The sequence below is a fragment of the Hypomesus transpacificus genome, chromosome 10 (genome assembly GCF_021917145.1).
Source record: "Hypomesus transpacificus isolate Combined female chromosome 10, fHypTra1, whole genome shotgun sequence".
Taxonomy (NCBI): Eukaryota; Metazoa; Chordata; class Actinopteri; order Osmeriformes; family Osmeridae; genus Hypomesus; species Hypomesus transpacificus.
Genome location: NC_061069.1, coordinates 3,415,646 through 3,431,025, shown reverse-complemented (window position 1 = coordinate 3,431,025; position 15,380 = coordinate 3,415,646). Strand labels below are relative to the sequence as shown.

The 15,380-nt window shown below is 46.2% G+C and overlaps 3 protein-coding genes across 5 annotated transcripts; 2 read left to right on the top strand and 1 right to left on the bottom strand.

Moving 5' to 3' along the window:
- Positions 1-447: 447 nt before the first annotated feature.
- LOC124472251 (cytochrome P450 2J2-like) lies at positions 448-3,911 on the top strand. Its single transcript, XM_047027003.1, has 9 exons — positions 448-923; positions 1,178-1,340; positions 1,439-1,588; positions 1,831-1,991; positions 2,188-2,364; positions 2,452-2,593; positions 2,673-2,860; positions 2,961-3,102; positions 3,240-3,911. Exons 1-9 carry the CDS (start codon positions 741-743, stop codon positions 3,413-3,415), a joined length of 1,482 nt encoding a protein of 493 aa, XP_046882959.1. The 5' UTR covers positions 448-740; the 3' UTR covers positions 3,416-3,911.
- An 81-nt stretch (positions 3,912-3,992) lies between these two features.
- fzr1b (fizzy/cell division cycle 20 related 1b) lies at positions 3,993-8,444 on the top strand. 2 transcript variants are annotated; one of them, XM_047027005.1, is made up of 14 exons: positions 3,993-4,211; positions 4,509-4,711; positions 4,893-4,994; positions 5,079-5,142; positions 5,279-5,406; positions 5,571-5,653; positions 5,831-6,014; positions 6,179-6,244; positions 6,356-6,458; positions 6,644-6,825; positions 6,973-7,206; positions 7,364-7,480; positions 7,618-7,710; positions 7,810-8,444. In XM_047027005.1, exons 2-14 carry the CDS (start codon positions 4,637-4,639, stop codon positions 7,849-7,851), a joined length of 1,473 nt encoding a protein of 490 aa, XP_046882961.1. In that variant the 5' UTR covers positions 3,993-4,211; positions 4,509-4,636; the 3' UTR covers positions 7,852-8,444. The 2 variants fall into 2 exon arrangements, with proteins under 2 accessions (XP_046882961.1, XP_046882962.1); XM_047027006.1 differs by having other exon boundaries at positions 7,364-7,468; positions 7,810-8,442.
- LOC124472225 (importin-13-like) lies at positions 8,105-15,359 on the bottom strand. Of its 2 annotated transcripts, XM_047026949.1 has the most exons (21): positions 15,280-15,359; positions 14,438-14,563; positions 13,705-14,345; positions 13,453-13,593; positions 13,202-13,343; positions 12,914-13,080; positions 12,674-12,794; positions 12,295-12,442; positions 11,933-12,114; positions 11,827-11,853; positions 11,558-11,692; positions 11,278-11,424; positions 11,099-11,179; positions 10,878-11,015; positions 10,704-10,800; positions 10,287-10,339; positions 10,132-10,198; positions 9,831-9,889; positions 9,594-9,683; positions 9,211-9,392; positions 8,105-8,995 (listed from the first exon to the last, which is right to left on the bottom strand). In XM_047026949.1, exons 1-21 carry the CDS (start codon positions 15,343-15,345, stop codon positions 8,899-8,901), a joined length of 2,907 nt encoding a protein of 968 aa, XP_046882905.1. In that variant the 5' UTR covers positions 15,346-15,359; the 3' UTR covers positions 8,105-8,898. The 2 variants fall into 2 exon arrangements, with proteins under 2 accessions (XP_046882905.1, XP_046882906.1); XM_047026950.1 differs by lacking the exon at positions 14,438-14,563 and having other exon boundaries at positions 15,280-15,345.
- Between the last annotated feature and the right edge of the window lie 21 nt (positions 15,360-15,380).

Sequence of the window (15,380 nt, the reverse complement as noted above, 5' to 3'; positions counted from 1 at the left end):
ATTCAGATGACCTTGCATTCTGTACTCTGGACTTGTTTGAGGGGTGGTGGAACGGAGACATCTTGCTTTGGAATCCAGTTTAGATCTCCATTGTATCATTGTATTCAGCCATAGATTACGTAAACATACAATTTTTAAACCATTCAAAATAAATGAGTACCGGTATTCAGATTTCAGGGGAACTTTTGAAGCAATAAAGCAATGACAGAGTCAGTTCATGATTGAATGATTAACCTTTAGAACAGTCCCATATTCACAGAGTGCATAGAGACAGGCACCTCCCAAGCTGTTTTCACATTGAAGAAGGCGACTGTGGTTTAGATGTGAAAAAAGAGTGACCCTTGTCCCTCTGTGTTTATAGGGGCTTGTTTAGCAGCCCTTATGTAATAGGTGATTCCAGAGTGGCTGGCAACCACATTAGAGTTCAGGTTAGGGTGTTCTTGGTAATGAAGGGGAAAGGGTGGATAAGATTAAGAGGCAATGGGGGAGGGGAGAAACTAACAGTCGTAAAAGGGAGAGAGAGATAGAGAGAGAGAGAGAGAGAGAGAGAGAGAGAGAGAGAGAGAGAGAGAGAGAGAGAGAGAGAGAGAGAGAGAGAGAGAGAAAAAATAACAATAACACCTCTCAAGTTTCGTTTTTTAAACATTTCTAAATCAATGAGTATTCAGTTGTCAGGGGAACTTTTGCTCTTCTCAAATCTCAGTTTCCAAACCTTTCCCCTGTGACATTTAACTTGCAGTATGTTGGTGTATTCAGTTCTGGATTGGCTGGATCTAAAGAGTGGAATTTTTCTTTTCTTTGTTTTTCTTCTTCTGGCTGATTTGATCACGAATAGAAACCCTCCTAATTTTCCACCTGGACCATGGCCTCTGCCTTTCCTGGGAAATGTCTTTATTGGTTTCGACCACCATGCAATGGACAAGGTAATACTGACCTGCAGCTTGTATGTGAGAGCTTGTATGTCTCAAAAATGTACGTAAGACACAAGCATTAGCATTCAACTCTGTGTTTTATAAAGCCAATCAATTACAATACACACAGCGAATTCTCAAGATTTCACTTCTTGCCACCCTGTTCCCTAGACTTGAATTGAGTTTAGTTTGATTGTAGTTTAATTAAAGTAAGTGGTTATGTTGGGTCTAATGCTAATTATATGCTATTTTGTGAATGTGTTCAGGTTGCCAAACAATTTGGTAACGTTTTCAGCCTTCGATGGGGAACAGATAAGATAGTGTTTGTATCAGGACACAAGATGGTGAAGGATGTTTTGGTGACGCAGGGAGACATCTTTTTAGATCGACCACTGTCCCCACTGTTTAATGAAGTTTTTAAAGGACGTGGTAAGATATTTAAATCAAATTGTTGTTGTTGTTTATCCTGTAAATGTCTTTTTTTATGTTAGAATGTTCATTCTTAAAGTAATGTGAACCATTTCAAGGGATTTCTGTGAGCAATGGGTACACATGGAGGAGACAGAGGCAGTTTTCTTTGGCCCACTTGAAACACTTTGGTGAAGGAAAAAGAACCCTGGAATATCACATACAGCTGGAATGTAGTTTCCTGTGTGAGACTTTCCAACAGGAAATGGGTAAGTGGAGGACTTCAGTTGTGCTGTCACATCATTTCTTTATTTTAATATCTGAAATGACTTATGAAGTGATGATGGTTGCTTATGATGTTAAGCATTGTAACTTTTATGGTAGTACAAACAGTAACTATAGGTCCTTGTATGTTTGGTGTAACAGTGACATGTTTATGTGAATCTACACTCTCACAATTATTGGATAGCTTAATTAAATAATTGCTGATTTTTGTAAAATTGCTTAACAGGAGGTCCCTTTAACCCCCACGTTATAATAAACAATGCTGCTGCCAATGTTATTGGATCCTTGGTGTTTGGGAAGCGATTCGACTACGATGACATTGATTTCCAGAACCTTCTGAAACTTAGCCAGGAATCTATTCTACTGGCAGGCACACCCCTTGCTCAGGTGTGACATACAGTTTATCAAGTTGTTGAGTTCCAGAAATTACCATAATTATATGGAAAAAACTATGTGTGCTATTACATGATAACAATTGCTTTATACCTACATATCCCACCCCATGTAGCGGGAAACATGGTCACTGTCTGTTGAAATCTCTGGCTGTGTTTATCTACCAGGATCCTCTCTGTGCTCTCCTCAGATGTATGACATATTCCCGTGGCTCTTCAAACGTTTACCTGGCCCCCATAACATCATCTTCTCCAACTATGCCAGGCTCATATCCTTCCTGAGAAAGGAAATAGAGAAACACAAGAGGGACTGGGACCCTTTGAACCACAGGGACTTTATTGACACCTACATTGCAGAAATAGACAAGGTTACTGTATAACCATGTCAATTTTTTGAATGCATTGTACTTTAGATACCTAATATCTTATAATCCCTTGGAATATGCAATTTACAGAAAAAGAATGACATTGAGGCTGGGTTTAACTCAGAAAACTTGGCGTTCTGTACTCTGGACTTGTTTGAGGCTGGAACGGAGACTGTCACCAACACCTTGCGCTTTGCTCTACTTTACATGATGAAATACTCAGAAGTGCAGGGTAAGTACACACCATTTGGCTGACTAATTCCCATCCATCCGTCCGCTAGACCTTATCCTCTACTCTTTCATTTCAACAGAGAAGGTCCAGGATGAGATAGAGCGTGTGATTGGCCTGTCTCGCCAGCCTTGCATGACCGACAAAATCAACATGCCTTACACTGAGGCTGTCCTTTACGAGACGCTAAGAGTGGCTAACTTAGTCCCGCTCAACATACCCAGGATTTCTAGCAAAGACACCATTGTCGGTGGATATTTTATTCCGCAGGTAATATTTTAAAAAAATGCTGTCATTTCAAGACTTTTATGCCATGGTTGCAATGATATGCCATGAAGTGTCAAAATAAATGGGTGTTCCTGTCTCATAGAAAACTGTGCTGGTCACCAACCTCTCATCAGTGCTCCGTGATAAGACAGAATGGGAGAAACCAGAAATGTTTTACCCCCAGCACTTTCTGAATGAGCATGGGCATTTCTGTAAAAGGCAGGCCTTTTTCCCTTTCTCTGCAGGTTTGTGATAACCTCTAATACTCTAATAATCATAGACATTGCCTGATTTCAGACCCTCCTGTTAAAATGACATTATAAATAATATATGATTTCACCTGACAACCCCCCCCCCCCCCCCCTCCCCCCTTCAATCACAGGAAAGAGGATGTGTCTAGGAGAGCAACTTGCCCATATGGAGCTCTTCCTCTTTTTCACCTCCCTTCTCCAGAGGTTTACTATCTCTCCAGCTCCTGGAGAAGAGCCTATCTTGGAGCCACAGGGATCTGCCGTCTTGTCCCCAAAACCCTTCAAAATTTGTGTTTCCTCAAGGTGACTGCCAACAATGGAATGTTGTAGTTTTTCAGTTTACTGTCAGTGATGGGATATATATGTTTAGTTTCAACCAAATATATATATTTTTTGTTTCGCAAATCGATTGGGATGCTCCATTTTGAGTTTAGGATAGTTTATCAGGCTAAACAGCCCCATTACTTATTGTCAACTGTATACTTTGTGTACTGTGTAGCTATCTAGTTAGACTTTAAACTGGACATTCATAACATACTTGTATCAGCAAAACTTACAAAATGGTTTAGATATTAAGAGTTCATATCATGCAAATGTATTGCCCGATAGCTACTAATTGACAGCATAAAGGTCGTCTATCATATAGGTACAGTAGGCTACAGTACTTGCTATTTATGATTACAGTAACTGAATATGCAACACGCATTAACCCATAAAGGACACACAGTTTAAGGTTTCTGTACTACAGTAATTTGATGCTACTCTTTACTGTAATAAAAAAGGGCAGCAGCTTTGATTTGTTTTCTTTTTGGAATAAAGAAAGAAAAAGAAACCCGAGGTGGCGCTGCTGAGCTTTCTTGTAAATGCCACAAGACTATCTGGTGTACAGCTGATACGTCGCCATCTTGGTCCAGACATAAACAACACTAGTAGAGTCAGTCGATGGCGATTTGAAAGCTACTGAGTGCTGACATCTTGAGTAAAATATTTGAAGTTAACCAATAACGTTCATTGAGGAGGAAAACTAAAGTGACGTTGCATTGTTGTCTACACTACTACAGCCCCAAGAATGTCAATACGTTTGTTTTTTACTTGAGCAGAGGGTAAGAATGATCTTCTTTTTTGAGTCGTCAGGTAACTGCATTTAGCTAGACAGCGGTGTGGTTTTGTTGTTTACTGGGGAATGATAGCAACCATGACAACAGTGTGACTGTCTTTCAAACCGCAACACACACACACACACACTGTCCGGCTTAAAATAAGTATATTTTATTGTCATCACACTGACTGGCAGGAGGTCCAGCACCTAAGCTGGTGCATAATGTGCTGAGCTGGCTGACAAAACGTTGTCTTACTATCTTTGCCCCACTTTGGAAACATAATTCAATTCCTCTCCTCAGGGATGGGAGGCCAAAGGGGGTCTCCGTGTGCAGACTGAGGAAAAGGGAGTGACGGTTCAAGGGGGGACAGAGGGTGGGGGGGGGGGGGGGGGGGGGGACTAGAGACAATTGCCAGTGGTAAGGTAGCGATGGACCAGGAATACGAGAGAAGGCTGCTCAGGCAAATCAACCATCAAAATCTGCCAGAGAGTCAGCTTGCTAAAGTAAGTGATGACAAAACGTGTGAAGGTACTGGAAGCAATAACTCTGTATCTAAGGACTAGACTAGAATTCCCCAAAAAGAAAAAAAAAAAAAGCCTTTGTAACCTTAAAAAGAGGAGGAGTTATGGGCTGATAAAGGAACTAAATGTTACTGTTAACCATTTGTGCCTCTGCCCATTATAGTTGGAAGGTGCCACATGCAGTCCAGTAAGTGTCAAGTCAGGAGATCGCTTCATTCCCACCCGCGCCGGAAGCAACTGGAGTATCAACTTCCACTATGCCAACGTAAGCTACACCTCTGTTCTGATACTTTTTGCTGTCTAGTCACGGTCACATTCACCCATACTACTTTTCCATCTTCCCACACAGGAAAACTGTCGATCTCCCAATCAAAACCAGAGAGGGAAAGACACAGGTTCAGACACGGGAAAAGGTAGAAATTCATTACATCGACATCAGCACAAACTCTAGAATGTTCCACATAGCCATGTGATATGGCACCCTCAGTGCAGATAAAGGACTCACCTCTCTTTCCATCTCTGCCCCCTCTTTTCCCGCCTCACTCGTAGATGCTGTGGCCTATGCAGCCTTGCTGAGGAACGAGTTGCTGGGCGCAGGCATAGAGGTGGTCCCTGACCCCCACTCAGATGACCGCAGACACACGGTCCTGTCCCCACACAGTCGCAGCCTCTTTAGGGTGAGAACTCTGACGGGCTCCAGACCCGGTGCTCCTTAACACTGCCCTCTGTGTTGCTCTCCCAAATACGATAAGGTGACGCTTGCTGTCGTCATCCGCCCTGTATTTTAAGTGAAGGTTTTGTTCCATGTGTCTGACTGACACTGTGGGTCTGTTGTCCTCAGTACACAGTCCACACTAAGAGAGTGCCTTTCGACGGTGCAAATGAAGTCTCACCGTACTCCCTCTCTCCACTCAGCAACAAGAGGTGTAGTACTGAGTAATCTGTGCTTTTTTAAATGACAAAGTACCCTCACGCATGCTTTAAATGTCATGCCACGGTTTACTAAATGTGTATGGGCAGTCTCACGACACACAAATGCCGTAATTGGAGTCGTTTGACTTTGTGGTACATGTTCTCCCTTGATTGTTCTTGTCTCTGCAGCCACAAGCTGCTCCGCTCTCCTCGAAAGCCAGCCCGCAAGATCTCCAAGATTCCCTTCAAAGTGCTGGACGCACCAGAGCTACAGGACGACTTCTACCTCAATCTAGTGGACTGGTCGGCTGGCAACCTGCTGAGTGTGGGCCTGGGGGCCTGTGTGTACCTGTGGAGCGCCTGCACCAGTCAGGTTAGAGGCCGGAAAGGCCTGGAAAAGTAGCGGGCTCTGTTTACAACCACCACCTGTCCCAAGAAAGAAAAAAAAGGCCTTAATTTGCAATAACAGAGTGAAGAGGATATTTATAGAGCTTGTAAGCGATGGCTCATGTTCCGTCCTTGTATTTCACTTTGTAGGTGACGAGACTGTGTGACCTCTCAGTGGATGGGGACTCTGTGACATCAGTGTGTTGGAACGAGCGGGTGAGTCAACAGGACTGCAAACACACTGAAAATGCACACGTCTGTTTAGTGGACAGTTTTTTCCTCCACACTGTTTTCAACTTTGTTTCTTCTTCATTTTCTACCTCTCAGGGGAGTCTGGTTGCCGTGGGAACCCATAAGGGCTATGTACAGATATGGGATGCAGCAGGAGGGAGGAAACTGACCAGCCTAGAGGGACACTCGGCACGCGTGGGTCAGTGATGCATGCTGGGATCAAATCTGGTTGGCGTGGGTGGCAGCGTAGGGGTTTTGTGTGTTTGTTGTGATAAGTCTCATGCAGCCATGTGGACGACGAGGCTTCCTGAAGCACAGTTATGGACAAAAATAGGTAACCCTCTCCTTGTTCTCCCTCCTGTTCGGCTCCTTGTGTGTGCCCAGGAGCCCTGGCCTGGAACGGGGACCAGCTGTCGTCAGGCAGCAGAGACAGGGTGATCCTCCAGAGGGACGTGCGCACTGCTTCCTCTGCTGAGAGGAGGCTCCAGGGTCACAGGCAGGAGGTGTGTGGCCTCAAGTGGTCCCCAGACCACCAGCATCTAGCCTCTGGGGGCAATGACAACAAGGTGAGGAGAATGGATCAGATACACTGGTGGGAGGACCTCATCCGAGGCTCCGATAGGATCGATGAAAGGACGTTCCGGATTCCAGCAGTATTTGTGGTCGTAAACGCAGCCCTTTGTGAAACACTTCTCGTTGTCCTCCCTGCTCAGCTGTTGGTGTGGAACAGCTCCAGCCTGCTCCCGGTGCAGCAGTACAGCGACCACCTGGCGGCGGTGAAGGCCATCGCCTGGTCCCCCCACCAGCACGGCCTGCTGGCGTCCGGCGGGGGTACGGCCGACCGCTGCCTACGCTTCTGGAACACTCTGACGGGCCAGTCGCTGCAAAGCACCGACACGGGCTCCCAGGTCTGCAACCTGGCCTGGTCCAAGCATGCCAACGAGCTGGTGAGGAACCAACACGGTCACAACTCATAGCGCCACCCTCAAGGCTTGGGTTAAGAGCTGTAGAATCCTATGCTATGGATCTTTAGTCGTTCAAGGTAGAGACCAATGGAAGGAACACACCGGGTGATTCATTGGTTGGCTTGGGTGTATCTTCCAGGTGAGCACTCACGGCTACTCCCAGAACCAGATCTTGGTGTGGAAGTACCCCTCGCTGACCCAGGTGGCCAAGCTGACAGGACACTCCTACAGGGTGCTCTACCTGGTAAGACTTGAGGTAACTGGTAGATTGTGAATGCCACGATGAGTTGGTAAAAGGTTTCATAAAGGTGTTATGAACACTTTACGCATTAGAGATGTGTCTCCGTTCGTGTCCCACACCGTAAACTGCCGTCCCGTCGCCTTCCTCTACAGGCCGTGTCACCAGACGGCGAGGCCATCGTGACGGGCGCCGGCGACGAGACGTTACGCTTCTGGAACGTCTTTAGTAAAACGCGCTGCACCAAGGTACAGTGTCCTCCACAGCAACCTCCACATTTGTATCTCAAGCTTGGCTTTTGAATCTTATGGCCCAAAAGCTAATGTGTCTTCATTTTTTGCCCTCAGGAGTCCAAGTCTGTGTTGAACCTCTTTACGAGGATACGGTAGTGTCAGGGTGGGGGCAGTGGCTGTAGCAGACAGGGGCAGAGGTGTGTTGGACCTCTATGCTACCTCTTCCATTCTGCTCAGAACCTTCTAGAAACACTGTCGCTGCACCAACCATCCCTACAAATCCACCTTTTTTTACCGAGGACATCCACCTTCAACCTGCGGCTACTATCTTCTCAAAAGTGATGTCAATAATGATAAAAACAGTCTAGTCTGGACATGATGTGCACGGTCTGTCCAATTTCTCATCTTGTGGATGTTCTACAAATGTTTATTATGTATTGGAAAGGATATACAGAGAGATTAATGAGAGTATAAGATATGTATATACACCTTCTCATAAAGGTGTTATGTTTCTAATCCTGTACTTTATATTTTGGAGAGAGTGAGTTCTTGAAAACTTTGGCCTAGGGGAATTTCGATATTTTGATAATATATGAACTTTGACCCTAGTGTCCTAAGGAGACAATGTAATAAAAGAGTACACCAACAGTCAGCCTGCCCATGCAGCTGCAGAGAGTCTGTTGTGTTTATTTTTTGCCTGTTTCATCCTATACATGCTCGTCTCATAAAATCACATTCAGTACATACAGAGGGTCCTGTAGAAAAGGTTCTTTGGACTTAAACTTTTATCAAACGTCTACTTATCACATACTCAACGCCACATGCTATTCAACAAACATTTGTATTTATTTCTGGCCCTCAAGTTAATCATTCATAAGGTGGGCTCTGAATAGGCCATCGTTAGTTCTTGTGGCGGTATTGCTGGTAAATGTCGTCTGCTTGTATTGCCAACTTGGTGTGGCATGTTTAATAAAAGGTCCTGTCAAATTAAAGAACAGTAGCCTCACTGGTTCATTTGCAACATAAACTAGCATAATTTCATAAGGATTCCTAAAGACCATACTAACACCCCGTATACTAATAAAAGGTCCCCTGCTCTCTGTTCCTGTCATAAGAAAAGGTGTCATCCTCTTCTTCACTTATGTACGTGGCTTGGGGAGGGTGTGTGTACAAAGGTCCAGTTTTGTCTGATGAGCAAGAAGGCTAATATTCCAAAGTGTATCCAGTTCCAGGCAGGCCTCGACACTGCAGTGAAAACTCTTTCAATATCTCCTTCACACGTCTCTTGTCGCTCTGTTCCCTGAGAGTTAAAAAGAAGATGCCTTCATACACTTTCTACATTTGCTGGAAATGCCATGGCTCCCTAAATGTCCTGCCTAAGAATGGGTCATGGAGGTTGGAATGAGCATGAGAGTTGCATGTTAGCTGGAGTGACAATTTACAGCTCTAACATCACTGTGCTAAATATGTAACCCCGTAAAAAAAATCTAAGTATTGCCCAGCAACACCATTTACCTGAGGAGGTGCTCACTAAAAGCCTCTTTCTGCTCCATGGACACCTGGGCAGAGGGGAAACCTGGGGTTTGTAGTCCGTCCTTCAGCCACTGGGCTAACAGAGCAGGGCAGTATCTGTTCAGACAGAACAGCACCTCTGAGAAGTGCTCCGTCAGGCTACGCGGGGACTGGCCTCCAACAGCCTGGAAACAGGAGAGAAAAAAGCAATGATGGACTCCGTCACCTGGAAGTCATCCAATGCTCGACGAGGCACATTCATGATTTGGGAAGAAGTGGAGGGATGGATGGATCAGTATTTATACACATTCCAAGGGTGAGTATAGGCAAACTAAATATTTGTTTAGCATGGATTACACTCTCATGAAGGCCAGTAAGTGTCTCACCTCAAGGATGGACAGGATGAGAAGTTTCCCATCTCTCTGTAGCACCTGTCCCACTGGGGGAATGTCTCCACAGTGTGGCACCAGCTCTGTCTGGGTGGGAAGAGCCACATTACACAACATCAGATGGAGTTATTGATATAGAGTTGTTCACATTACATTTACACGATAGGGTACACTATGTGAAAGGGTAGAGTAGCTTAAACCACAGAGACAAGGAGCTTGTTTTATTTTCCTTACAAAGAACATGGCGGCTGACTTCACTGTAGGCGTCTCTGGGAACTTGAGGGACAGGACTCCTGGGGAAACAGATAGGAGTCGTCAGCCATGGTTAGACTACGGTTGTCAGCCAAGCTTGACAGTGGCTTCCAGCTGTAAGAAAAAGGAACTGAAAGCTATATGTTTACCTGAGGACAGACAGATGACAGCAGCTATTTAAAGTAAAACTCCAGAAGCAGCAAGTTTCACCATTTGGGAGTCCACCATTGCTTTGAGACATCCTGCTACAGACTAAATGTTGTCCACACAAAGTGATACTTACCACAGTAGAATAGTGCTTTGACATCCAGATGGCTGGACAGGTACACATCCGGTTTCCTTTTGAGTACCTTGAATCAAGAACACGCATGCACACCATGGTTGATCCTGAACTGTGTAGATCATGTATTCAGTGAGACAGTAATACACAAACCGAACCTGTGCGTGGAGTTGCATAAATGACTCGGCAATATCTGGATGATCCCTGGGACCTACAGAATAAAGACATTGAGAAACCAGTGGTGACCAAACATGCAACATGACATATAAAAGATGGATGAGGCATCCAAGATGGTACCTCCCAGGCTGGGAGGCTATAATGAGGCCCTTACATACATTACAAAACATAACATACATTGCATAACACAATTCAACAACAATATACATTGCTACATTTAAGTATGACATACAAAATATAAAGTACAGTTAAAAGTACAAATAATTTGGAAATCTCAAAGAACTCTGACAGATTATTCGACTTGTTTGGGGCCTAAAGCAAACATTTCTGTATTTACAAGAAGGAACTCCTGCATTTAATACAGGTTTGACCATCCCTCACTCTTCACTCTCTCTTACCTTGTTGGAAAATGGAGAGTGTAGTTGATGTGACCAGTTCAATAAGCCCTTGGATGGGAAGGAAATGGCCCTTTTCTCCTGCAAATATGTGTACCATCTGCAACAAAAGTCTGATTGTTAACGAAAGGGATTGAGTGTCGGACCACAGTCCCATCTGAAGTCTGGAGGTCCCACCTGCCGTGTGAGGTCGAGAGCAGAGGCTTGTGGGAAGGCACTGTAGATCTGGCCCAGCATCTCGCTCAGCTGAGCCACCATGGGAGCAAAGCCATGGAGGAGGGTCCGCACAGACTTCTCAAACAGCCCACAAACGGTCTGGGAGAGACACGGTGAGGCTGTCAGGGGTGAGGGCCGCGTTCACACAGATCGCACTCCCGTGTTGTTTACACTAGACTCACCTCCACCACCTCAGGGTCGCTGAGCCACTTGCTCAGGATGGTCTGGATCAGAGAGAACACTTCCTGTAGCACCACCACTACCTGAGACGTGAAGAAGAAATACCAAAAGGTCTAGGAGGATGTCAGAGGGACTCGCCATACCTGATCTAAGGTCCCAGGGTTTCTATTGGTGGACTCACAGGGTTGGGGCTCGCCTGGGTGGCAGTGGGTGTGGCCTGGGATGCGCTCTCTGAGTCTCCGCCCTGTCTGTTGACATCTAGCGTGGTGAACAGACTGGAGAGCATTTCCAGGATGTGTATGATTGACAGCTTGTTAGCAGGGCTGGGCTGTGAACATAATGAGGCAACACAGACAAGCAGTTCAGTGTGTCGACCATTCATAGCTCTACTTGGTATAAGCCCCATGGTTCCCATGTGTAGTGGCTTGGTCTGGGGCAGCGAGCTGTGGGTCTATCCGTACCTCCTGGTGGGACAGAGCGTCCAGCCTCTGGATGTGAGGACTGATGAGGGAGTGCAGGCTGCCCAGGATCTTCTCCACGGGGAGGGCAGACAGGAGGAAGCCCAGGGCCTGCATGAGCCACATGCACTGGCTGCTCTGCGTACCCGCACACACACACATGTACACACACAATGGTCTATCTTAGATGATATGCATTATTATATACTGTTTATTATAAGATGATGGGATTAGGAAAATGGATTTGGAGGTTTCAAGGTTTTTGTACTGACCTTGTGGATTTCCTTGATCAGCACATCCTGTGAAAACACTAAGCCTGGATCAGTATCCTGGATAACTACTGAAACAAGACAATAATATAAACAGTGGGCCACCCACCTGCGACACCGCAAGGATGTCTTGAGCATAGGGTCCAAGGTCGTGGCGACACTCCCTGCAGATCCTCTTCAGAGTGGACACGCTGGACACAGAAAGCTCCACCTTCACCAAGCCCTGGAGCACCATGGGTAATACATTGCCCAACATCACAGGGTGGTCTGCTAGCCATTCAGCCAGGGAACCTGCAGTATGACAGAAAGAGAGGAGGAAGGAGGAAGGAAGGAAGGAAGACTTTAAAGACAGAGACAGAGAGCACAAGGTTGGACAAAAATATCTAGAACGTCTATTCAAATAAAGTTTGATTTAATTAGATTTGACTTGGCCATCTGTATCCCTAGATGTAGCAGTAAAGGTCTGGCTACCTATGGTGTACATGACGGTGTCAGCCAGCTGGATGTTGCTGATGCTGATCCGAGGGATAAGGGCAACAAGGCCTGGGATAACGTCAGAGTAGTTGACGTCAATGGTCTCTGCTATGGACTGGAAGCCAAACAGCAGCGCCTCAGTGTCCTAGGGGAAGAGGACAGAGAGGAAGGAAGGACATAAAAAGGGGCTAACACGTATATAGAAGAATCGTTGAAATCGACTCGACAGTGATACTGAACAGATTGAGGGGAAAAACATGAAATAGTAATAAAAATAAGAATAATGATAGTAGACGAAAAAGACATACAATTTATCTTTGTACTGTTTCTAATGGCTGATATGTTGATAGGTATACAAGAAGAAAGTGGAACTGACCTGCCAGCTTGTGGGTCTCTCGGTGTCCATCAACAGTCTGCCCAGCCTATCGTAGAGGTTACTGAGAAGCTCCGCGCCCAGAATTTCGTACACATACATCAGAGTGTCGGAAATGTCAACTCTATAAGACAAAGAGTGCCATACGGTTGATTTTTTTCAGGAACAAAGCATATGGTTCATATGGCTCGACAAAAGTTTCAAACTCAAGCAAAACTATTTCCAAAACGTCTTCCTATTTACCTGTAGATCCTGAACTGTTCCTTGTCATCAGAGGACCAGGCACTGTACTCTTCTTCTGAGGGGAAGTGGGCCTTGTGCAGAAGCACATCCACCAACTGGAAGTAAACAGGTCTATAAACCTGCAGATACACTGCCTGCTTCTCCTCCTCAAATGAAAGGATATCATCCTGGAACACACAAACACAAACCTCTACAACTTCAACGTTGGTGACCAACACACAAACCTCTACTACTTCAACGTTGGTGACCAACACACAAAGACAAACTAACACTAACACATACACACACCTGCAGAGTGTACCAGAAGGTGAGTGTGAGGGAGCTGGTGGTTTCACTGACAGGGTAATGTCCAGGGATGCCAGTACAGAACAGGATCATGTTGACTAAAGCCAGGTATCCTTGCCAATGCTCCACCCGCTCCAGCAGTGTCCTGTCTCCAGCACGCGTCCACGGGAACAAAACAATACGACTGTGAGCTCCAACGAAATAGCGTCCAGTGTAAATCTGGCGCTTGGGTGTGTGAGAGAGGCAGTGTGTACCTGGAGTGTGTCTCCCCGAGAGCGACAGCTATGCGGCAGATTCCGTGGGACGTCTCCATGTCGCCGTCCTGCGCTGCCCTCTTGAGCTGGTCATGAAGCCCCAGAACCAGAGGCATCAGGTTCACCAGGGAGTCTGTGTACCTTCACACACACACACACACAAACTGCTATTAAAAGTTAACGTGTGTGTGTGTGTGTCCTCATTTGTGTGTCTATGTGTGTGTGCATGTTTCAAATGACCAAGTCCCTCACCTCTGGCAGTCAGGCAGGGAGATAGCACTGACGATGGTCTCCACAGCTGAGTCAAAGAGCTCCGGGTCTGACATCGCCGCAAAGCAATCCTGGACGAGCCCCTCACTTTCCCCCAGCGGGATGTCCAGGCCCACCCAGCTGGACAGGCAGCGCAGCACCCGTTCCTTCACCTCCCCCGGGCTGTCCTGCCTCTGGAGCAGTCGACGAAGCAGGGGACACACCACGGCCCACTCCCCAGCCATGGCCTCCCTCAGCTGGGCCCTGCGAGCCTGAGGGAGCCGGGAGCTCTGGAACTCCTCAGGCAGCACTGTGAGGAGCTCCAGCAGGGCTAGACAGTGGGCATGAGGGTTCCCCCCCTCTGTCCCTGCACCACCCTCACCACCTCCTGGCTTCTCTGGCTGGAAGACCCTCACCATATCTGCCACAGCTTGGGGCCAGGTCTGGGGCATGGTGTGGAGGGCCATAGAGGCCAGGGCTACACACAGCCTGGTGAGCACCATCTTGGGCCCCGAGGAGAAGTGGGAGATGTGGGAGAGGAGCTGCATCCTCAGGCTCTGGTGCTGCTCCACGGGGAGGTCGCCCCAGCGGCGGGAGATGTTAGTGTGCAGGGTGCTGGCACCAAAGAACTGGATCTCTGGGAGCTATTTTCACAGAGGAGAAGGAAGGAGAGCTATACGTGAGATCAGAAAGGATATACAGATTTGGATTGGACTAAGATTAGGACCTAGTGCACCTTGTCAGGGCTGAGCAGAGCCCAACAGAAGTGCCAGGCCTGGGGAGAAGCCTGGGCCTGAGTCAGCCACTTCTGGGCCATGTTCTTGTGCTCCATGTCTGGGTCATAGTACAGCTGATGGAGGGCCTGGCATGATAGCAAGACCAGGATCAGAGAAGAGGCACTGCAGTGAGAAATTCTGACCCCATATTAGAGTAATGTCCCGTCTGACTCATCAAAATGTTGTCAGGGGGTTGATTGTTTAGAATACAGAGGGACACAGTAAGAATTTCTAATAAACGTATGTATAATAGAGCTTAGTACTACAGAGAAAATATTTTGGAATATTAGTTTCACCTAATCTCAAAGCATTGATTTTAGCCACTGAGATAATTCAGGAAAAGAACAAGAAGAGGATTACCCTAGAATGAGCAATCATTGGGGGTGAACTGTACTGTGTTGTTCATAGCAACTAACCCCAAGCACATGGCACTGGTTATGATTAGCTCAGCATGCTTGTAACTGAGATCATATTACAACTGCCCCTTCCCTTGACGAAGTCCCATGTCCAACTACACATGCAAATGTATTCTCTTGTCTTCACATCTAACGGATCAATCATAATAGAATACAATATTTTTCTTTGATTTAGCTTGATAAATGTGATGAAAGTCTCACATTACCGACAAAGTGTATACTTATAAACGTGTTTAATTTGTCAATGTCAAGCTACTGTTTTAGCTGAACAAGTTGTTTTAACGATCATGTAGGCTATAATGGAAACATTGGATTCCATTATACATTATATGTAGGATTAATCTATTGAACAACTCGAAACTCAACATTTAGACAGTTTGACTTACCGACTCTACATTGTCCAGAGTTAACTCTGACACGGGGCTCTGCGCCAGGCTGGCAGGCGGCTCCATCCGCGGGAGTGGGACGCCCGTTTAGGGATAGAAGA

What these genes read in the sequence shown, in the direction of transcription:
- LOC124472251 (XM_047027003.1), top strand. Translation starts at nt 741, where the DNA reads ATGTTGGTGTATTCAGTTCTGGATTGGCTGGATCTAAAGAGTGGAATT. An exon ending in GTGGATATTTTATTCCGCAG is followed by an intron (nt 2,861 to 2,960) that starts GTAATATTTTAA and finishes CCTGTCTCATAG; the next exon opens with AAAACTGTGCTGGTCACCAA. An exon ending in CTTTTTCCCTTTCTCTGCAG is followed by an intron (nt 3,103 to 3,239) that starts GTTTGTGATAAC and finishes CTTCAATCACAG; the next exon opens with GAAAGAGGATGTGTCTAGGA.
- fzr1b (XM_047027005.1), top strand. Translation starts at nt 4,637, where the DNA reads ATGGACCAGGAATACGAGAGAAGGCTGCTCAGGCAAATCAACCATCAA. An exon ending in AGGTTCAGACACGGGAAAAG is followed by an intron (nt 5,143 to 5,278) that starts GTAGAAATTCAT and finishes CCTCACTCGTAG; the next exon opens with ATGCTGTGGCCTATGCAGCC. An exon ending in GGGACACTCGGCACGCGTGG is followed by an intron (nt 6,459 to 6,643) that starts GTCAGTGATGCA and finishes GTGTGTGCCCAG; the next exon opens with GAGCCCTGGCCTGGAACGGG.
- LOC124472225 (XM_047026949.1), bottom strand. Translation starts at nt 15,345, where the DNA reads ATGGAGCCGCCTGCCAGCCTGGCGCAGAGCCCCGTGTCAGAGTTAACT. An exon ending in TCCCTGCCTGACTGCCAGAG is followed by an intron (nt 13,594 to 13,704) that starts GTGAGGGACTTG and finishes GTGTGTGTGAAG; the next exon opens with GTACACAGACTCCCTGGTGA. An exon ending in GCGACCCTGAGGTGGTGGAG is followed by an intron (nt 11,016 to 11,098) that starts GTGAGTCTAGTG and finishes TGTCTCTCCCAG; the next exon opens with ACCGTTTGTGGGCTGTTTGA.